Source organism: Saccopteryx bilineata, chromosome 1 (genome assembly GCF_036850765.1).
Source record: "Saccopteryx bilineata isolate mSacBil1 chromosome 1, mSacBil1_pri_phased_curated, whole genome shotgun sequence".
Taxonomy (NCBI): domain Eukaryota; kingdom Metazoa; phylum Chordata; class Mammalia; order Chiroptera; family Emballonuridae; genus Saccopteryx; species Saccopteryx bilineata.
This window is the reverse complement of record NC_089490.1, coordinates 190,449,196-190,472,771: the sequence shown is the minus strand read 5'-3', so window position 1 is coordinate 190,472,771 and position 23,576 is coordinate 190,449,196. Positions and strand designations below refer to the sequence as shown.

The following is a 23,576-nucleotide window of genomic DNA, read 5'->3' as shown; positions in this document are numbered from 1 at the left end:
GAGAATCAGATTAAGTTGGTCTGCAATGGAGCCTAGCAATTTATATTTTTAAAAGAGCAGCTTAAAAATGTTTTAAAGTAATTAAAAAAAATTTTATTGATTGATTTTTAGAGAGATAGGGAGAGTGAGAAAGAGGGGGGAGAAGCAGAAAATGTCTACTCGCAGTAGTTGCTTTCTGTATGTGCCTTGACTGGGCAAGCCCAGGGATCGAACCAGTGACCTCAGTGTTCCAGGCTGATGCTTTATTCACTGCGCCACCACAGGTCAGGCCTTAAAGTCATTTTTAAAGTATTGAGAACCAGTCATCCAAAGGTTAGGAGGAGGAAAAAGATAAAGATAAGCAGGGGTGTATGGTGTTCTTTACTATGGAGACCTGTAAAGCATTGGAGAGCCACTGGACATTTAAGAGCAAGAGGTGACACTAAGCAGAGAAAATAAATAAATAAATAAAAGCAGTCAGCGTGCATGGCAAGACCAGGTAATGCAGGCTTTGACACAAACGAAAGGGGCTGTCTCCCGGGCAGAGGCAGGAGACTGCACTGTCCTGTGATAAGATGTTAGGCAGCCTAAGGGCCTGCACAGGGCTCAGCCACCCGGGGATGTAAATAGAAACCAGCGCTTGGTCTCGTCTCCATTCTCTTTCCCATTACAAATGGGCCTAGTAATGATGTCAGCATGATGTTAGCTTGACTGCTGTCAAGAATAAAGCTGAGTATCCACACACTAAGCTTTATTACTTTGATTCAGAATTCTCTTAACAATAAAGGTTTCAGAAGTTGCCTTTAGAAAATCCACAGGTAAATGAAAAAAAAAAAAAAAGATTGCTTTAATCACATGGGCTCTTTCTCTGGACAAATAATCATCCACAATTTCCAATAGAGTACTATTAAAAAGTCGTAGAGCTGTGACCTTTTTAAAAAACGCATTGTGATAATAAGCAGTGTCGAGGAGAGGGAAGTGAAACAGCCACGTCCAGTCACTATTAGTGGGAATATAAATTGGGACAATCTCCCTGAAACTTGGACAGTGTATGTGAAGAGCTTGGAAATAATTTACACTTTTTGAGCTACCGCTGTAAATCTCTTCCTAAGAATGGACTCTAAGAAAATAATCAGAGATATGATATTTGTGTATAAGTTTATCACATAATACATATCATATGATACATATACAATACCATATGTTTGCCATTGAATACTGAAAGTTTGGAAGCAACCAGTGTCCAACAAAAGGGAATCAGCTAAATAAATTTTGGTAACTCACATTAAAGGAGAATACTAAGAATCTATTAAAACCATGCCATTGGACAATATTTAATATATTAGGGAATGCTCATATATATTTTACATAAAATTGGAATGTTGCAAAGCCCTTTTTAGTAGGGACTTACTTTTTCAGTGTATACTACAAATGTAAAAACAACTCAAGAAGCCTGACCAGGTGGTGGCACAGTGGATAGAGCACTGGCCTAGGATGCTGAGGACCCAGGTTCAAAACCCTAAGGTTGCCAGCTTGAGCACGGGCTCATCCAGCTTGAGTGTGGGGTTGTGGGGTTGCTGGATTGAGTGTGGGATCATAGACAAGACCCTATGGTTGCTGGCTTGAGCCCAGAGGTCACTGATGTGAAGCCCAAAGTCACTGGCACAAGCCTTAGGTCACTGGCTTGAGCAAGGGGTCACTGGCTTGGTTGGAGGCCCCTAGATCAAAGCAAATATGAAAAAGCAATCAATGAACAACTAAGATGCATTGATGCTTCTCATCTCTCTCCCTTCTAGTCTGTCTGTCCCTGTCTGTCCCTGTCTCTCTCGCTAAAAAACAAATCAACAAAACAAAACATACTTGAGGGAAATATGGTGAAATAAATGCTCATAAGATATAGGATGTATTTTTCTTCATATTTTCTCATAGTTCCTACATTTTTTATAATAAAGGTGCATTACTTTTATGATTCTAAGACATACTAAAAATGTTTAGTTTTTAATATACACAGAGTGTCAGTGAACATTTTAAAATAATAAATTAACAGTTGCTCTCCCATTAGTAGTTAAGGACAATCATTTCTGAAAAGGCTTCTAGATCCATACTATTAAAAAGTAAATAAATAAATAAAAAATAAACACCAACTTCTTGACTCCAAGAAAGACTTCTTGACCTCAGCCTACGCCTCACTATTTGTCTCTTCTCCAGGTTGTTGCAAGCTGGAGTGCTGACAATCACCAGTCATGTCATCCTAAAGCACTGCAGCAGGCAAGAGTGTGCTCAGCAGAACACTCATGCTCTTTCTTAACGATCATTTCTGTAAACGTTTGCAAAGCTAAAGATTGGGAAATGAAGACAATCTCACGAGGAGTTATGGGCACCGAGTCCTTGGGGCTCCACAAACCACCGAATGCTATGAGACACATGGTCCTGTGGTTCTGACACCCTGAGAAGCGCTACTTTGAGATTCAAGACCAGATTGAGGGTCACGCTGGCCCAGAAAGCAGCCTCCCCCACGGGGCTAAGCAATTCCAGAGGAGTTGTAGGCCGGCTCTTCTCTCGGATGGTGCAGGGTACTCAACGTGCCTTGGGCTGAAGAGGATCAGCTTATCCACCTCAGAGAAGCCCTGAGCACTTGTCACAAGAACAGGAAGGGGACTGGTTTGTGCAGGGCAGCCTCCCCAGGCCAGCCCTGTCTCAGGCCACCCAGAGTTGAATCTGAGTCGCTACTCAATCAGGTTTCAGAGTGGGTATAGTAAAGAACTAGAGAGCGAGTGCTTGTCATGCCATTTAGTGACACCCAGACGTCATGGGCCCCATTCAGAGTCCATCTCCACAGCTCGTGTCAGCTGGTCGATAGCTACTTACTCCTGCAACTAGTTCTGAGCAGGTAAAAGGCAGCAGGTACACCCAGGGGTCAGCAAGAGAAGAGTGTGGCACATGTCCAGCCAAGCCCTGCCTAGCAATCTCAGGGGGCTGTGACACTGAGCCAGCAAACAAGATCTACCTCGTAGGAAGTTCTGATGAGTCTGAAGATGTCCACCTCGGGGTAAGGCTCCACATCATCACTGAGCAGGGAGTGTAGGTGAGGAATGGGCGGCAGGGTGCTGTCTTTATTGGTCACACTGTCTAAATACCTGCAAGAAAAACGCATCAGACGTCACTGGAGGTGAAGCTGGAATTCTCCCATCACAGTTCTCCATATATTTTCTGCAAACTCTGCACTTGAAAACAGAAGACTAGAATTCCCTTAAAACCAGAATGAAACTCCCTTAACTTCTAAAAACAAAGCCTATGAAATTAAATCCTCAGCCACTGAGAGAAGTGGGCACGATGAAACCCAGCAGACAGATGGAAGTCCAGGGAAGAACTCGGTTTTCTTTTTTTCCCTTTTCCTGTTTTCATTTTTAAGTGACAGGTGGGGAGGTAGAGAAACTCCCGCATGCGCCTCAACCAGGATCCACCTGGCAAGCCCACTAAGGGGTGGTGCTCTGCCCATCTGGGTCCTTGCTCTGTTGCTCAGCAACCGAGCTATTTTAGCACCTAAGGCCAGGCCTTGGTGCCATCCTCAGTACCCAGGCCCAACTTGCTTGAATGAGCCATGGCTACAGGAGGGGGGAAGGGGGAGAAAGAGAGAGAAAGGGGAGGGGTGGAGAAGCAGATGGTCACTTCTCCTGTGTGCCCTGACTGGGAATTGAACCTGGGACTAGCACACAGGACCACCACATGCCGGGCTGATGCTCTACCACTGAGCCAACCAGCCAGGGCCAAGAACCTGGTTTTCAAGAAGCCTCAGTACTTTACCTTCCCAAAACAGTCATGGCCTCCCCGTCGTCCTTACAGTTCAACAGTTTGTCCACATTTGCATCCAGCACAGCCAGGGCCAGCTGGAAGATCACCTTGATTCCTTCATAGAAGAAACAGTCGACAACCACGACTGCACTTTCAAAGGGCATCACGCTCAGAAACAGGGTGAGGAACCAAGACAGGGAGATGGTGGAAATCACACCCAGGTCCTGCATGCAGTCATAGAGCTGAGGGACGTAGTCTCGCGCCAGTTCCTCGAAGACACCCTGGTCCACCAGTGCACCTGCAGCGGGGTAGACACAGGGCCCTGGATGAACCCCTATACTTCTTACTAATGCACCCAAGTGAATGGCTTGACTAAAACAATGCAGTTCAGAACTGCTACTGAGACAGAGCTCTGTTCCCTTCTCTAATTGTTTCACTGTTACTATGTTACTAGTTACTATGTTACCATGTCACTATGTTACTGGTTACTACTACCAGTCACTATGCTACAGTTACTATATTACATGTTAGGATGTTTCTATGTTACTAGCTACTATGTTATTAGTTCCTAGGTGACTAGTCATTGTGTTACGTGTTACTATGTTGCATGCTGCTATGTTTCAATGTTACTAGTTACTGTGATAGATAGACCAAGGTGTCAACACAGTCCAGTCACCAGATTAGTTCAGCCTGCATCTTCCCTCTCTGGGGTCTTCCTGTCCTGCTTTCCCCACCATAAAAAGCAATACAACAACCATGAGAGTTATTGAGAAAGTCAGTTTACAAAGACTGAATACATACAATCAATTATTTCGCTGGCAACATTTTTGGTTAGGTATAAAATGTATACCTAAGCAGTTCCATTTCTTGGAAAACTCTTATTTATTTTTTTAAATCGCTCTTTTGGATGTATGGTTCCCATGCAGAAATTCTTTTTTAAATAACTAGCTTCTTTAAAACTAAAAAGTATGCCAGCCAGCTGCACACATTCATGATCAACTTACATTTCTGGAGAATATTGTCAGTGATTCAGATTAGGGTGCAAAAGTTTAGAAATGAAGATAGAACACAAGAGGAAGGCATAAAGCACACATTTTACTGTACGAGCAACAAAAAGCTTGTCCCGCCAACACCAATGCCTAACACTTGCGGGGAGTAACCACAACATTTTGTTGAAATACTCACGATTGTTGTTTGCTTTGCAATGAAATCAGTGCTGGGGAAAAATGCCGTAGAAACTTCATTTCTGGATAAGCCATTCTATGCTCTTTTGCCCACCCCAGGGAACCCTTTTTTGGATATTTCTGCTTTCTATAGATTCTATCCTCTTCGTGAAATAATTCTTTGTCAAACCTTTTGGGTTGATGGTCAGTGACCTTAGTGTAGTTCTCGCGGCTCACAGAGTGGCACCCACCTCAAATGTTTTCTGAAATAATTTTTGTATCAGGGACACACAGGGACGCTTTCAGGTCCCATGGGCCCCCTTGGACATAACTATATTGCGTCAAGCCCTCTCCTTTCCAGTGTGGAAAACTAGAGTCATCTGAGACTCTTCTGGCTAACTGGGGACTGGAATTGGTGTTCCAGCTGGTATTGGGGCTCTATTCACATCTTGATGAGAGATGGATTAAAACGTGACGTGCATCCCCACGTACCAACAACTCGGGTGTTGTAGTAGTCAGGGAGCATGCGTTCACACAGAGCCACGAGCAGCCAGAAAGCCTCCTCCTCTTTGGCATACAGCAGCAGCACTGACGTGACAATGTTCATGGCCTGCACAAGTGAAAGGAACGTCAGCACACACCTGCTCACTAATAAGCAATCTGCTAGCATAAAAAATGACGGAGGCCAGATAAATAAAAATACTTAAAGGCTTTGCAAGCCACACACATAATCCTTTGCATTTTGTTTTGTTTACAGCCCTTTAAAAATGTGAAACCACTGAGCCCTTGGCCTGTAACTAAGAGTCTTCAGGAACACCAATAGCCACCACGGTGGGAGACAGGCAAACCCTCCTTCAAACACTTTGTCCAAAGGTTATTTGAGAAAGCTTTTAACTTGCTAAAATTTGTGTCTTAATCCTTAATTCAGTGAGGTACAGATTTCCTTTAGAATTTATCCGAATGGGTTTAATAACCAGGAACACGTGGCTCTTCTTAGAGCACAATGAAACCTTTAAACTCAGGGCCCCAGCCGCTTATTTCCATCTGGATAAGGAAGGCAGTGATAAGTACTAGTGACTTAAATTCTAAAGTAACCTCCTTTATTAAAAGATATTATCAGATAGCTCATAAGCAGACATAGGCTCAATTACTTTAATAGTCCTTTTAATTAAAAAGAGGAAGATCAAAAGATAAATTGAACTCCTGTATAGCAGAAGCCAACTAATTTCTGTACTTCTTTGATCTTCCAGAAACCAGTAGTTGTTCATCAGATTTCTACAATATCAACGTCAAAAAAGGAATTTTGGTCTAATAGGCTCTTTCTTGTAGTAAGGCTTACTCAATAGTTTCCCAAATTAAATCATTACTAAAATAACTTTTAAGAATTAACCAAATGGTTCCAGTATATGACATGATCATGGTCCTTGTTGGCTTCTTAGTCATCCAATCAAGGTAAGTTTTTTTAAAGGTCAAGTTTGTTAACAGTCTCTGAACTAGGTATCGGGGAGTGGGAAGGGGGAACACAGGTGGTGACAAGTTTGCACAGGGCTTATTTTATTTATTTATTTTGAGAGAGACAGAAAGACACACAGGAAGTGAGAGAGAGGAGAAGCATCTACTCATAGTTGTGGCACTTTAGTTGTTCAGTGATTGCTTTCACATATGTGCCTTGACTGGAGGGGCTCCAGCCGTACTAGTGACCCCTTTCTCAAGCCAGTGACCTTGGGCTTCAAGCCAGCAACCATAGGGTCATGTCGATGATCCCAAGCTCAAGCCAGCAACCTCAGGGTTTCAATCCTGGGACCTCAGCGTCCCAGGCTGACATTATTCATGGCGCCACCACCAGTCAGGCTCACAGGCTTAAATGTTGGTGTCAGAAAGATTAAAATGTGAAGGTTAATCATTTTTTGGTATATTTAAATTGTGCTATCAAATAGACAAAATAATGTGGTACAAGGAGATTTGCACTCTGTGTGTGTGTGTGTGTGTGTGTGTGTGTGTGTGTAGAGGAATTAAGCCTGTAGCTTTTAGCTGGATGGCCACATTAAGGTCATATCATCTGTATTACCCAATTGTGATATATGTACTAGAGATAATTTTAGTTGGTATATGGGGAAACACTTTTTAAATATCCAACTTAGCTTTATTTTAATGTGTATTAAAATCTATCTATCACATATAGAAGTTCTAGTCTCAAGGACATCACTGCTTAGGAGGATGCGGAGGAGGAGCACGGTGGGACCTAGAATGCAGAAGTAATGCCCTAGTGCTCAGGGGTGCTCTCTGTTATCCCACGACGAGGGGAGACCAGAGAGTGACCCCCAGGGACTCTGAGGTCGCCCCGCTAGATGGTGGTGACTCTGGTAAGGGCAACCCTTGTCTCCTGGCTCCTCTGCTCAGTGCGGTGGTTCTCACCGGGGGTTTCACTCCGCAGCGGACATCGGGCAGTGTCTAGAGACATTCAGGTTGTCATGATTGGGAGGGTCCACTGGCATTTACTGGGTAGATGCTATTCAACATTTTATTAAAAAGGAATGTTATGAAACATCCTAAAAAGCACAGGACAGCCCCACACAAAGAACTGTCCAGTCCACAATGCTCACAACACCAAGGTCAAGAAACCCTGGTGGAGTGAAGTGAGAGTTCTGATGACCATAAAGTCTTTCGTCTTCTTATTTCCCAGCTAGTAAAACAATTATGAGCACAAAGCACCCGGATGCGCACCTGGCAATACCCTATGTTCGGGTTCCGGAACGCATAGGCTGTTAGGACTCTCCTCAGAGCAGCAATACCCATCTCGTTCTGGAAAGCGGGGTGTTCCGGCAGGGAGCGGTGCAAATCCCTCTCAATCTCCTCTGTGGCCAGATTGTACTTCCCCATGGACTTCTCCACCAGGTCTCCATAGTACCCAGGGTGCGTGGCCTTCTCGTTGATGGCCCCTGGGAGATACCCAACAGACAGCACATCAAAAAACGAAAGCCCTGCCCTTGGTCTGCAGCCTCAACTTACCCATCAGACCTCTTCACTTTCCTGACCACTCAAAGGACACTTGCAAAATAACCGTGAAGTCCCACAGATAATGTGGTATGCTGCAATCACAGCTAGCCGGGGTCATTTAAATAGGCCTCTTTCTGTCTCAGCTGCACAGGGAGATGCCATTTAAAAAGGCCTCCCAAGGCAGAGGCCTCCAAGCTGAAGAACAGTGTTCCCAGCAACTTCCGCAGACCACCGTGAGGGGTCGCCAGTGAGCAGAGGAGCCCGTCTGGGTCCCAGCCCTCCTTCCACACAAAGCGGCTCCTCTTTCACTGCATTGGGGTTTTCCTTCTGCTTTTGCCTGAGGAAGGAGATTTTCCTCCCAAAACAAGTTTGCAAACTGCTGAAATGTAAGCTCTGAAGGGCTTCAAAAGCCATATTGAAGGACAGAAAGCCATATGGAGAGGGGCTAATAGAACATGTAGGGGCCGGTCAAACAGCAGGGGTTGTGAGGGTGTGCCCAGCAGTAGTGGACTGCTGTGGAGGGCAGCCCTCAGGGCGTGGGCAGGGGGGCTGAGAGAGGTCCAGGTTAAGAGGTCTGGTTATTCTTGCAGGGAGAAAAACCCTGTATACAAAGAACTAAACCTAAACCTAATATATATGATTTATATAAATATAAGTATAAATTACACTTTCCAGTAAGTTATATAATATATATGTATTAACTATATAAACATACATATATAATATAAATACATACAAAATATATACACACATATATACTATATAATGTGTGTATATATATATATATACACACACGTGTGTGTTTAATCTGTCAGCGATCTGAATCAGATGGTCAGGGTGACCAGTTCACCAAACACAAGGAAGACAGAAGACTGGACAGTAAGGATCATTTCTGGCTGGACTTGTAATTAGACAGACATTGACTCAAACTGGGTTTCTAATGAAGGAGCTATGGCTGGTCTACTTAAGAAATATGAAAACCAAGACTTGTAAATGAGGATAGGACAAACTAGTTTCATGTAAAACAGCTAAAACCAATTATTCTTCAGCATTCTATCACCCTACTTCTGAGATGTTAATAACATCTCACTACGGGCCTTTAGCATTCACACCTGACTTTAGGAAGAGCTATGAGAGTTTTTTTTTTTTTTAAGGCTTTCCTATGAATCTGGAAACTTTTAATTTTAGTGTTATTTTTTTTAAATGAAAGGCTTTAATAACAGCACTAGAGTCGGACCATCTTGGGTTCAAATAAAAATATTCACATCCACCTATTATAATGATTACATTTCAGGCCTCGACCCGAGTAGAGCAGCTGATGTACAGATTGAAGACTGGTGACGGCTGAAGGAAGGCCCGATGTCCGTGAAGGACTAGGCTACCAGGAAGGGGCTTAGAGGACTTCTGGGATCTGACGCAGGGCTCCAAGGTGTGACCTGAGGGCGTTATGTTCTGGCCAGAGCATGGCTTGTGGACCAGTAAGGTGGACACATCTTCCCACGCGTCCATGATGTGTCCACTCTGTCCTTCCTGACATCTCCAGCTTGAGGCGCAAGTATGATCTGTATAAGCTCCTGGTTCCAGAGCAGACTCAGGTCTCTCCTCTTCACCTCCAGTGCCAACCAGTGAACCCAGGCGGTGGCTGAGGTCAAGGACAGGACTTCCATACTCCTCCCACTTCCTCCCTCTCTGTGACCCCAACGACTGCTCTGACCGCGTGCCACACTTCGACAAAGTCAATGAAGCTGACAACAGCTGGGAAGGGAAAAGGACTCCCTAAGTCACAGAGAATGATGCTCTGGTCCTTCAAGTTCTCTTTTTCCCTAAATAATGTTGGTAAGTAAAAGGCGAAAGATTTATGCGATCTGAAGAGAAACCAGGGTATTAATGTTGGTAAGTAAACAAGGGGTTATCAGGACTCTGAGGTGGTGGCTTTGACATTTGGGTGGCTGGATATGTGTCCTGTTATTTTTATTCAGGGGACTTCAGCGCTCTGGCGAGGAGAAGACATTTAGCTCTGCGCTGGCGTTTGCATATCTGAGAGCGCCCTGGAGCATGAGGAAGGGTGAGGGGAAGCCGCAGACCCGGAACCACTGCCCTATCGGCCCGCCCCCCGGCCGCCGCACCTGAGAGCAGCAGCCACAGCTCCCCGCGCATGCTCTCTGGGATGCCCTTCAGCACCAGCTCTCGTGTCTTCTCCGTGCGGTACATGCAGATCCCTTGTCCGTACTCGGCAAAGTGGATCTTCCAGGCTTGCTCTTTCAGAAACTCCTTGGCCTGAAAGGGAGAATCATGCATGACTACATCCCCGAAGTACCTCGAGGTTGGTGAGAAGTTTGATGGAAAGTCAGACCACTTCCCCTCGTGAACAGAGCAGTGATTCTGGACGGATCAGGAGAGCAAAGCACTCGGATTCTCTGGCATCCTTCCCTAAACTGACCCTTCTATCCCATCCGACTGTTCTGCTGAGAAGCTCTCTGGCCCGGAGTCAGAATTATTCTTCCCTGAGACAGTCAGCAGGCTGCAGATTATATGAATGGCTTTATGTCTATGCCTCCCCATTAAAGTAAGTTATGTTTCTTTTTTTAAAATGTGGGCTGAGAACTTATTCTCTGGTTGATTTAAACAATAGTGAAACCAAGACCAAAAAAAGTCACCCAAATTCTCCATAACTCGTCTCCATCTGTGAAAAGCCACTCTCAAACCTAATGACCTATTGAGACGAGATCTGCCTTACTTATAGAAAAATATCTATTTACATACATATGCATTTACTTTTATTAAAAAAACAACAACAATAGTTTCAAACGTTAGTTTTCTATCATAGAAAGTTTCAGGGAAGACGAACAGGAGGGACCCACCAGTTTCGGGTTGAACTCCTCGGGAGACCGCCGCCGGTACATGGTCATCAGGGTCTGTGTGGCCGTGGGGACGCTGTTCCCATTCAGGTTGAACTGGCGCTCTCCCTCAGCGTCCGAGCTGGTGCTTTGCTGGGGGCTGGAGGAGACCAGGCTGCTGGGCCGGGAATACACCTGCAGGGGCAGAGAGGGACAAGGTATGGGGAGGGTCCTCTACAGGAAACAGGAGCTCTGTCATGGTTCCCCAGATGCTTCTTGCTTTGTGAAGAAACAGAAGACAGCAAGCAAGTCAGCATTTCAGTGGGGACAAGACAGGCGCACAGGCCATAGGCTACAGAGCTTCAGTCCTCAAAATTGGTTTTCCCTGGACTGCAACTGCATCTTTGCAACAAACCGGTTGGCCATTTGTCTCTGATGTGCATATATTCAAAGCATGCTGTGGTTGGATCAGCGGTTTATGGGAGCCCCTCCCTCTCTTCCTCTCTAAAATTTCCACAGAAGTTTTGGGCAGGGATGTTCCTTATGAGCTCATCATCTTTTCAACTGGTTGCCAGTAACTTGCTCTATTACGTAAGCTAGTGACCTGTCTGCCTGGCTCCAGACTCCCTGGATGTTGGTTCAGGTATAAGTCAACAGGGACACAACATGTATTTTATCATAATAAAATCATCATAGTGATGTTGTAGTTCAGGCTTGAAACCTTATCTGCTGACCTTTGTAACCTTCCCAACAACATCATTATATGGACCAGCGTCATTTGTTGTGTCACCAGGACAAATGACTTAATAATTCTTCAACCGTAAAATAAGAGGGTTAGATCGGACGATCTACAAGGTTCTGCCCAGATCTCTGGTCCCTCATACAAACTCCATGAGATTTAAATGAGACATTGCTCTGGGCATCAGGGTAGCTGAGTATCTGAGCACAGCTGCAAAGCTTGAAGGTCAAACCGAACAGGCAAGGAGGCGAATGCTTCAGGCAGAGGAACGGAGGAACCCAAACCCCCGCGGGGGTCCTCCACAGACCTCGTCGTCAGAACTGTTGTAGCTCCCGGAGAACTCCTTGTCCGAGTATATTCTGGAGGTCGTCTGCTGCAGGAAGTCGGAGATCCTCTGCACCAGAAAGTCTCTGTCTTTCAGATTGGCAAACAGGAAAGTCATCTTGTTCCGGGTGCTGATGGACAGAGGACTAGGGAGCACGCTGGAGCTGTCGGCCTTCTCTACAATGGTCACCTGGTAAGAAACAGGAGACAAAGGGCATTGCCTTCCAGGGATTTCTACAGCAGCCCCTGCTCGGCGCTGAGGAGGGGTCACAGCACTGGTCCGTGCCGTATGAACCAGGCATGTATTATTGAGGCAAACTGAGAGGCTGTAACTGTTCTAATCAGATAAAACAGCAAACCAAACTGGTGCTTATACCAGAAGCTGGAATCATCTTGCCGGTTTCTCTAAATCATCACTTCTAAACTTAAAAGTGATTTTATGCCCCAGGAGACATTGGGCAACATCAGGAGGCATTGCTGGTTGTCACAGTGGAGGGTCCGGCTGGCACATAGTAGGCAGAGGCCAGAGGGCCACTAGGCATCCTACAGTGCACAGGACAGCCTGCCCCCAACCAAGTCCAGCCCGAGACATCCACGGTGCCAAGGCTGAGAAGCCTTGTTGTGAAGGAATTCTTTGATTTTCATTAAAATTTCATGGAGCCATAAAGGAGAAGACTCCTAGCTGCTGCATTATGCATATGAGACAGAAAGCAGTCCCGATACCGGCTCGTTTTACCGAGTTTAACGTTGGGGTGGTTTTCAAAGCTCCGGCAATCCTACGTATGTCTCATTTGGACTCCCAGGCTTTGCAGTCTTCACCCTTGAATGTTTTAAAGACTTGATTCTGAACAGACATGATGTAAACAGCTTAACTGCAATCCTATCTGCACTAGGGGACTGTGAGGTGTGTGAGTGTGTATGAGTGTGTGTGAGTGTGTATGAGTGTGTGTGTGTGTGTGTGTGATGAAGTAGGCTTACCACACCAATAGGTTTTCAACAGCTAGAAACTAGGATAGGTGCATTAGAACTTTCGTGCTTTAGCACATTAGGAGAAACAACAACTAAACAACAGCAACAAAAACCCTTAAGGCAAGCCCAGATGAGTGTTTTTTTGTTTTGTTTTGTTTTGTTTTGGGTTTTTTTCTACAGAGACAGAGAGTCAGAAAGAGGGATAGACAGGGACAGACAGACAGGAACGGAGAGAGATGAGAAGCATCAATCATCAGTTTTTCGTTGTGACACCTTAGTTGTTCATTGATTGCTTTCTCATATGTACCTTGACCACAGGCCTTCAGCAGACTGAATAACCCCTTGCTCGAGCCAGCGACCTTGGGTCCAAGCTGGTGAGCTTTGCTCAAACCAGATGAACCTGCGCTCAGGCTGGTGACCTCGGGGTCTCCAGCCTGGGTCCTCTGCACCCCAGTCCGATGCTCTATCCACTGTACCACCGCCTGGTCAGGCCAGATGAGTGGTTTATTTGCGGTGGCTCTGACTATATAATTAAAGTCCCTGCCCCCTCTATTTCTACCTGCAAGCTGTCCGGACAGGTCCAGCTTGACCCTCTTCAGCAGCATTCCCTGTGAACTATATTTCCTTCAAAGCAGAACTGGACAAACTTTCCTCTTCAAAGCTAAGAAACCTACTGGCGTGGCCTAAGAAGTTCATGGCCCAGGGCACAGTGGCCACCGCTGGGACCCATAAAGGGACGGGACCCGCCCTCGACTCTCAGGCTTTATAAACACACTGTCCAATATCTACTTTAAAGGAGACACTGGGAATTGTATGGAGACACTTCCTCTTTTTCCTCCTGGAAAAGCGACAGCTAGAGAAGCGGAGCAGGCAGGGAGGAGAATCCCTCCTCATCTCCCCTGACACTTAGGGGGACACTAAAGAGCCCTTCCTTTTAAAAGATCTATTAAAAGCTCCTTTTCTCACACAAAAATTTTTTTCCTGATTCCTTTGGCCACCAGATGTGGGGACTAGATGACAGACACCAAGAGAATCAAAGGTTCAAGTCCTGTACCTACAAGCCACGTGGATCTTGATCAAGTCCAAGTGCAAAAAGTCTTTGATCTGCCTGGGCCCTGAATGCAGAGACAACCAGCAATCTCCCACACGAGACAGGAACACTCACACGGGCTACAAGCTAGCTGTCACTGGCAAACGAGTTCCGGTGGCTCTGTACCCCCTAAGCTCCGTGCCACCAGGAAAGGGGAATAGCGATGTTCGAGGATTCTACACACATTTTCATTACCTCGGGTTATAAAACAGACCGGGACTTAATCAAATCTTGGAGTTTAATATGGAACATTTACAGGGTGATTTATGATTAAAAAAAAAAAAAGACTTCATCTGGAATCTCTATCTAATGAGGAACATGGTTAGTTCACTTTCTCCTCCCACTTTGCTGCCTCAGAAATTTTCTTCAAAATCCATAGCAATGTGATTCTGTGTGTTCGTGGGCCATCTGTCAATGTGGTCTGCCTTAAGTCTAGATGTGGGGTATATATTAATAATCCCCAGTCAGTATTGCAGTTTATTTATAAAAAATTAAATGAGGCAATTCCTAGTCTATCTAATGCCCAAAATGGCCATTCCAAATAGGACTTAATGTTCCCATGGGGACCCCTGCAGGTCCATCAGCTTAACTCAGTTCTGAAAGGTACCAGGTCCATGGAGAGACCCCCGAGCAGATCCCGGAAGGAGGGTGAGGGCCCTGCCTCTTGGCTTTGTCATTATTGTTACCGAAAGGTAATAAAAATTACATTAAGCCCTTTCCTTCTTCCATTAGTTGGGCTTCGGGCTCCACCGTGAATATATCTTAGAGATTCGTCAGGTTAAGGGGAGGGCACTGCCGTTTCACTGAGCTGTGTCCTCCAACCAAAGCATGCCTTATTCTAAATGCTACCTCCACTACTGCCCCTGCTCTGCTGCACCTGACACGTGACTGAGTTATCTCTCCCCTGCTTCCTCTTAGAAAACTACTGAGCAGGAGATGGGCTGGGAACACCAACCCCCATTCTCCCAACCCCCCTGGCTCCCACTGTTGTATTGTAATCGCACTGAAATGTAAACAGAGCTGCTGGACCCAGGACCCTGGCAGGTGGTGAACAGGAGAGTTAACTTGTGGGCAGCACCCTCAGCCCTCCTCTGCTCACATCCCTCTGGTTCAAAGAGCAATGGCTCGCTCTGATTCATAAACGGCACATTCAGGGCACGTCCCTAATCCCAACATGGGTTTCTCGAGTCATTTCAGGTAGCCCTGCTTTACTGCATTCAGGTAGTACTTGACGAAGAAAATTAAGATAGTAACAGTTGATGGCAAAGAAGGTAAATTGGCTAGAAAAGTTATGAACTCCATTTCAGAGTCAAGTGTCAATACTATAGAATTACCCATCTCAGAATTCACCACCAACAAGGTATCTTGGCCTCAGAAAGTGTTCTAATACCAGGTAGCTCAGCCTATAAGAACTGCCTGACATTTCCCGTCCTTCCCAGCCCACCAATTCAGCTTCTAGGAATTTATAATAAAGGGAAACTATACCTGTGATTGGGAGAAAACTAAAAATAATGCAAAGGTCCAATCATAGGTAACTGAATATATAAAGTATATATCCAGCCCTGGCCGGTTGGCTCAGTGGTAGAGCGTCGGCCTGGCGTGCAGAGGTCCCGGGTTCGATTCCCGGCCAGGGCACACAGGAGAAGCGCCCATCTGCTTCCCCACCCCTCCTTCCTCTCTGTCTCTCTCTTCCCCTCCCGCAGGTGAGGCTCTATTGGAGCAAAAGATGGCCCGGGCGCTGGGGATGGCTCCTTGGCCTCTGCCCCAGGCGCTGGAGTGGCTCTGGTCACAGCAGAGCGACGCCCCGGAGGGGCAGAGCATCGCCCCCTGGTGGGCAAAGCGTCGCCCCCTGGTGGGCGTGCCGGGTGGATCCCGGTCGGGCATGTGGGAGTCTGTCTGACTGTCTCTCCCCGTTTCCAGCTTCAGAAAAATACAAAAAAAAAAAGAAAAAAAAGTATATATGCATTTAATTAAATAATATGCAGTCATTAAAAATTACATTGTAGACGAATATTTCATGATATAGGGAAAAGTTTACATAGATACTCGCTGTTAAAGGATATAAACAAAACTAAAAATCCCCTTTTTATAACTGCATAACATTTACACACAGTTTTATAAAATCCAGTTTTATAACTGCATAACATTTACACACAGTAAAGAGTAAAAAAGTCTGAAACGTGTACAGCAGAATGTTCACAGTGGTTGTCTTTGAACAGTGGGGCGAGGAGTTCATTTATGTGTGCTATTTCTTGAATTGACTTTGTTGGGGGACAGCTTCAGGTGTGAAACTCAGTGAAACACCCTCTGCAGAGGGGTGGATTTTGTTTTCTTTTTGTCTACACTTCTACAAATTTTCTGGGACAGTGGTGCATTATTCTTAAAAGAAAAAGGAAACAGAGAAGAAAAATAGCTTACACTAACAGTTTTAAAATAAAAAAGGAAGGCAGAGGGAAATGTGAATCCTTTACTACAGGGACTCTAAACAAAGGATCCGTCTTAATAACCAAAGCTTCTAGAAAAGGGCCAGGGTAGGTGGAGGGTTTTTCGGTTAGAAACTCAGCACTGCCAACCCTGGACATCCTAAGCCTAGAGTTTCTTCTAAACCAGCAGTTGGCAACTTTTTGGCTGAGAGAGCCATGAACGCCACATATTTTAAAATGTAATTCCGTGAGAGCCATACAAAGACTGGTGTACAGCCCTGGCCGGTTGGCTCAGTGATAGAGCGTCGGCCTGGCGCGCAGGAGTCCTGGGTTCGATTCCCGGCCAGGGCACACAGGAGAAGCGCCCATCTGCTTCTCCACCCCTCCCCCTCTCCTTCCTCTCTGTCTCTCTCTTCCCCTCCCACAGCCAAGGCTCCATTGGAGCAAAGTTTGCCAGGGCGCTGAGGATGGCTCTGTGGCCTCTGCCTCAGGTGCTAGAATGGCTCTGGTTGCAACAAAGCAACACCCCAGATGGATAGAGCATCGCCCCCTGGTGGGAGTGCCGGGTGGATCCCGGTCAGGCGCATGCGGGAGTCTGTCTGACTGCCTCCTCGTTTCCAACTTCAGAAAAATACAAAAAAAAAAAAAAAAAAAAAAGACTGGTGTACAATACACATTATCCAATAAAAATTTGGTGTTGTCCCGGACGACAGCTGTGATTGGCGCCAGCCACCCGCAACCATGAACATGAGCAGTAGGAAATGAATGGATTGTAATACATGAAAATGTTTTATATTTTTAACGTTATTATTATTTTTTTTAAAAGATCTGTCTGTGAGCCAGATGCAGCCATCAAAAGAGCCACATCTGGTTCACGAGCCATAGGTTCCTGACCCCTGTTCTAAACTCCCAACCTCACAGCAAACTTCCACACAAGGACCCCTGTGACGGCACGCTAGGACCCTCCTCCAGCCCAGATACATACGCATCTTAGTCTCGACTGTACATGAGAATCACCTGGGACTTGTTTAGAAGGCAGATTCTAGAACTTGCCGAGCTTCAGACTCAGCAGGTCTGGGTGGGCCCGGGAGCCTGCCAGTCCCAGTGGTTCCAGTGCAGGGACTCAGAGGACCAGATCGGCTGTCCCCTTTACACCAAGCTGCTCTCAAGCTGTGAACCAGGTGCAATAATGACATTTTCTAGTTTCTGTTTTGATGCTTTGACATCTTGGGGCCCTGCAGACCCTGGGAGGGCCCCCCTGTCAGAGTTAGAAAATAGCTAAAGACTCACCTGGGGCCAGGCCTTGCATATGCAAACAATCCATCCAGAGCCTACAGCCCAGCCACTTCCGCTGCCATATCAGGGCCACTGTCCACCTATCCTCATCACCCAGGCCAGAGACTTCTAGGAACAGCCCCCATGCCTCAGAGCCCATTGAAACTGTCCAAACCAGCCAGGACTGAGCCTGCTGACCTTGCCTCGTCTGTTCCTTCCCTTGTAAACCACAATAAATACTCTTACCCAGACTTTGCCCTGTCTGCTCTGCCTGCTGACCGACCCTGGTGCTTATCCAAGAGGCCCACATGGCCCCTCCCAGTGGGATCCATGAGTCTAACAATCTCTTTTTTTTTTTCTTTGATTTTATTACGTTCTCTTTTATTTATTTACTTGTTTTATTTATTGGAGTGACATTGGTTAATAAAATTATATAGGTTTCAAGTGTACAGTTCTATATTACACCACTGGATACTGTGTTGTGCATTTGCCACCCCAAGGAGAAAACCTATCTTTCCAATGGCAGTCATCTCCTGATATGCTGGCCTCACCATCCCTGAGTAATAATAAAATCTCCATTGAAAAACAACGGGCTGCCATTGGACCAACCGCTGGTTCACTTCAATCAACAGCAGCACACAAAAGGGTGGCAGATGTCACCAAAGAATTATGACCATTGACTTCTGATTAAAAGCCAGCCAACTACTGGTTCACACAGACAAGTGCTAAAAACATAGTACAAATGAAACCTAAAATAACTGTTTTCACCCAACGCTTACCTCCCGTAATGGGATAATGAGGCTACAAAAATTTTCCTCCTTGCTGGTAAAGCAGATGTAGTTTGTGGACACAAACATCTGCCCCAAAATGTGCATTTTATTAAATGGAGTCCAGAGGGTGCAGTCCGTGTGGCCGTCTAACTTCTCATCTTTGGGCAGCCGGAACAGTGCGCGGTACCTCTCACTCTTGGCCCGGGCGTCGAGGTCGCTGGAAAGCAATAATAATAACTAATGTTAGGCAAAAGAAAGGTTTCCACTCCTTCTAAATGATACACACATAAAGCTTCCCAGTGCATCATGCCTCTCCCCAACCTTGCCGCTTATCCCTACCTCTTGGCTTTCTATTGGGGCTAAGGCCACCCTAAGACCTAAAAGCATAATAAAATTATTTTAATATAATTCAGTCCCTGTGTAGTCATTTTATAATCAATATCTGTAAAAGTTCAAGCATCTTAGGGAAACTGGCCTGGACAGGAAAGCCATGTTTTTTCTAAAGGAATACAATAATTTACAAAGAGATGATTACTTTTACACTTATCCAGATCACTTTTCTGGGGCCTTATCTTTTAAGAAAGACCTTGTGAGAAGGAATACGAGCCTCCAGAATCTGCAGGCATCTCTGTCCGTCCTAAACAGACAACACGGCCTGACATACAGGAACAGCCCACCTCATGGACAACTCGGCTTTCCTGCCTCGGCTGCGCCCCCTGTTGATACCAGTCTGTTCCCTGACTGCCCTTGTCCTGTTCATCATCGAGGTTGTGAAAGCCTCTCCCCTCAAGCTCTACCCGAGCGTAGCCTCTTGGTGGTCTAGTTTTTCCCTTCAGAGAGCAGAGAGCTGAGCGGGAGCTCCCTCCCTCTATCTCCAAAATTACCTCCTTACTCACGACTCTTACTTCCTTTCCCCATTTCAAGAGGAGAGGTCCCGGCACACACGAGCATCCTTTCCCATGCCCTATGAGATGACACTGTTCTCTGACACTGAAATCTCTGTGCTCCCTTCTGCCCCTGTGCCTACCTTCGCCAACACACTCTTCCCATCCTGCCCTATGTTCAAGTCTTCTACATTCTAAAGAGAGCAACAGCCCTGCTTTACCACTGAATTTCTCAACAAGGCCGTTTGCCCTTGCCCTGTTCCCTGTCCTTGCCTTTCATTTGCTATTTAATCCACTGCAGTCACTCCATTCACCCTCTACTGCTCTATGGAAACATGCCTCAGGTCACCAAAGACATCTTCATTGCAGTGACCTTCATCAGGTTCCAACCACCAGCTGGAGGCCAGTGATTTCCAATTCCACATCTCCAACTGGTCCAATCTCCAACTAGCTGTCCTGTAGGCAACTCAACTGGACAGGGTCAGAACTGAGCTGTCACACCTGGGACATGCTGGTCCCTGTCTCATTCATTCCCCATCTCACTTAGGACAACTCCCTGCATGCAGTCCCACTGCAGAGTGTCCGTGTCCCCTCTCCCCCTAGCTCTACTCCCACATCCAGATGTCCTGGATTCTCAGCAGCCTCCCCACCCCGCCACGCCCTGCCTCCCTCCAGACATGTGATGACCTCCTCCCCTCTGGGCCTTTCCCTGTGCTTCCCCATCACGCTGTTCCCTCTTCTGGGAACAGCCATCCACTGAATCCACAGGGGTAGCTCCTACTACCTGTGAGACTCTGGCTTCTAGCAGCCTCCACTGAGAAGCCTCTGCCCCATTGCCCCCTGTGTGTGCCAGGGCGTCCTGCATACAGGACCAGAAGGGTCCTCGTTACGTTGTGCTGGAACTGGCCACGTCTTCCTCACTTACTGCACTGTGAGGGCCACAAGCAGTCTTTGTTGCCTCTGTTTCTAAACCCCGAAAAGCATTCGAAACCCTTGAGTTGTTCAGAGAATATTCAATTTCATAACCGGATGGATGGGTCTCTTATTCTAAAGTCTGTAAGACTCAGTCTCTTGTCACCTACCGTTTAAGAGCAGACACTTTCTTGGGAGATTTCTTCTTCAGTTTGGGCAGGGACCGGTCTTGTTCAAAGCCCTCATTGTCTAAGAGCTGCCGCATGGCTATGTTGGCGAGCTGCTCCATCAGCTTGAAGGTCTCGTTGATGTTGAGAAATACCGAGAAGAAATGCTCACTGGACCGTGTGCTCACTTTGATCACGTCGGGCAAAAGTAGGGTGGCATTCTTCTCGAGCTGAGTGATGTCCACCCACCGGATGACCAGCTTGGCTGAGCATTGAGAACAAAGCTCCTTAAAATCCCTTCAAGATCCTGCAGTCTCACACCCCAACCCCTAGCTGCACTGAGCTCCTTATCATTTGTGTGCCCGTTTCTACTATTGTTCTGTTTGTTAGTTACAAGGGGCTAATTCAGACCACGCAAATTGGGTTCATGATTATTATCAATTTAATTCAATGTCTACTAAATTAATTATACCTTTGGGAAACCTTTATGACTTAATGGACTTTTTTTTTTACAAATATTAAAGTGAAAATAATGCACGTGTTAAGCAGTGAAAAGACAGTGACGACAAAGTCACAACTATAGATTTCTTTCTGGTATTTTGATGTGATTTGAGTTCGGGGCAAAGCCTCAGGAGACTTTTCCAAAGCTTCCCTCTGAGATCCTAGATGACTCACCTTCCCTTCCCATGAGAAAAGAGTAAAAGCAAAGGTGGTTAATACTGAGGTACATCCAACCCTGACGGGGGACCTTTCCCTTCCAGTAGCTGCAAGAGTAGTAGTTGACGAGCTTCTCTTCCTCCGGCATCCCAAACAGCCTGTGGAATTTCACAATGGCCTCCTTAAACTTCTCCGTGTCATCGTCTTCCTTCACGTCGTTGATCTTGTTGTACTCTGCAATGATACCCTGGGCGGGGGTGAGACACAAAGCACACACCTGTATTACTCTAACTGGAGCTGCTTTCTTATGTATGCCTCACATATGGGAAGGAGAAAAAAAACAAATTGCAAGGCTAGAATTTTCTGTTTTAATTGATGAATTATTTTCAAAAGGAACCCTCACATTCTGAGCCAATTAACAAGTAGCATTTGTGTATAGGAAAGGTTTTCAAAGCAAGAATATGGATTTTACAGTATTATCTGTTTACTGGTGCTAATCATTTTATTAAGTTGACTTAGAATCAAGTCCATAATTTTGTTTTATAAATGAGGAAATGTAAAGCGTTTGTTAGTTCTACTGATTTTCCTATTTTTATCATGATAGTCATCTCAAAGGTCAATTTCTGCCTTTCTCAAAAATCAACAGAAATTCATCCTAAATGTACAAGGAAGGAAAGACAGACCAGAAGGCATGTCACTAACTAACAGTTGGTCATAGATTCACTGTCTTAAGGCCATGAATGATATCAGGGAACCTAGAGAAAAGGAACAAGCAACCATTTAAACAGAAAAGAGATGAATGGGACCAAAAATTATATTAGAAACACAATTTGTAGTCAGTGGGACAGAAAATGAACTATTTGCACAGCAAGTGACTGGCTTAATGTACTGTTTAATAATTTTAGTAGATTAAGAGGCCATTCTATTATTATCCAATTCCCCCATAATTCCCTATAAACTGGCTTCTATACCTCTCTCGATAAAAGAAATGCTCTCTTCAGTTCCAGCTTTGACTTTGCACTCTTCACCCCCTCTTCATTTTCTCTGATCTCGGGGTAGCACTGACCAGCATGAGCTCCTAAGTGTTGTGGGTTCAGATCTCAGTGATACCACATTACTGTGTGAAGTGGGGCAACCTTTTGGGGTTCTCCTTGATGTGCCTGAACCCTCCAAGTTCCTAGGACAGAAAACTACGCCTGCCTCTTACCTAGCGTTCCTGCCTCTGGGCCCTTACACATCCAGTACATTCTAGGTGCTTCCTACAAATTTCTCTTCCTAACACTTATTTTCATTTTTTAAATTATTTTTATTTATTTATTCATTTTATAGAATAGAGAGAGAGAAAGAAAGAGAGAGAGAAAAGGGGGAGGAGCAGGAACCATCAACTCCCATATGTGCTTTGACCGGGCAAGCCCAGGGTTTTGAACTGGTGACCTCAGCATTCCAGGTCAAGGCTTTATCCACTGCACCACCACAGGTCAGGCCTAACACTTATTTTGACTACAAGATTCTTATTTCAAAAATGTTTAGTGGTTCCCTACCACTACCAGTCTAAAATCCAAAATTGTCGACCATTCACACTTTGGATCCACTGGTAGGCTCTTACCTAGAGTCAGAATAAGGAGGATGAGGAAGGGAGCGATGAATAACAAACCAAATGACACCATACGCTTCGAGTGGGAAACATTAAGTTTATACTCTGTTACCCAAAGATCTACTAAATACCATATCTGGAGTGCTCACTTTAATTTAAAAATTAAAAAAAATATTTTTAAACATGAGAAGATTCATGAAGATATGGCACTGAGAAACACCACTCTGAAACATTCTAGGGCCTAATACACTCATATGGACAGACCAGACCTCACCAGCTAGTTTCTCCTAGTGAGGACGATGGTCTCCATAAAACTGCATTCCCAAATCACCCACCTTTAAGAAAAGAGAGGATCTAGAATGCAGTACCTCTTCCTGGTGAGCTGTAATTGGTCAGCCAGGTAGACCAGATGATGGAACAAAGGGATGGAGTATCTCCTTCCTGTATGTTCTACAGGTTCTACATAATATAAACTAGGTCACCTGGTTCTAGGCAACAGCTCCATATGACTTTGGAAAATTACTGCAATCCAAATGAACAAGGGACATTGACAGGCAACACACACGTTCACACACACACACAAACACACACACAAAGAAGGAAAAAAGGAAAGAAAATGAACTTAGTAAACATGAAACAGTGTTCAATCTCATAATCAAAGACAGAAAATTAAAACAGTAAGATACCAACTTTGACCTGTTTAATTTGAAAAACTTAATATAATGCTGAAAGTAAGCGACAGTGTAAATGCATAGGGATTCTAATATACTGACAATATCTACTAAGGTGCATTAAAATGTTAAACTGTGCCCTGGCTGGTTGGCTCAGTAGTAGAGCATTGGACAGCATGTGGAAGTCCTGGGTTCGATTCCTGGCCAGGGCACACAAGAGAAGTGCTCATCTGCTTCTTCGCCTTTCCCCGTCTCCTTTCTATCTCTTTCTTCCCCTTCCACAGCCAAGGCTCCATTGGAGCAAAGTTGGCCCGGGTGCTGAGGATGGCTCCA

General features: G+C 45.4%; 1 protein-coding gene across 1 annotated transcript in view; it reads right to left on the bottom strand.

Moving 5' to 3' along the window:
• The window catches only part of TBC1D9 (TBC1 domain family member 9), a 102,181-nt gene that overhangs the window by 22,584 nt on the left and 56,021 nt on the right, over window positions 1–23,576 (bottom strand). The window contains exons 4-13 of the mRNA XM_066233031.1: window positions 20,997–21,225; window positions 20,325–20,586; window positions 18,368–18,575; window positions 11,815–12,021; window positions 10,793–10,963; window positions 10,058–10,208; window positions 7,659–7,873; window positions 5,427–5,544; window positions 3,784–4,069; window positions 2,987–3,116 (exon numbers count right to left, since the gene is read on the bottom strand). Coding sequence (XP_066089128.1) covers window positions 2,987–3,116; window positions 3,784–4,069; window positions 5,427–5,544; window positions 7,659–7,873; window positions 10,058–10,208; window positions 10,793–10,963; window positions 11,815–12,021; window positions 18,368–18,575; window positions 20,325–20,586; window positions 20,997–21,225 — 1,977 coding nt within the window. The remainder of the gene's footprint in view (window positions 1–2,986; window positions 3,117–3,783; window positions 4,070–5,426; window positions 5,545–7,658; window positions 7,874–10,057; window positions 10,209–10,792; window positions 10,964–11,814; window positions 12,022–18,367; window positions 18,576–20,324; window positions 20,587–20,996; window positions 21,226–23,576) is intronic.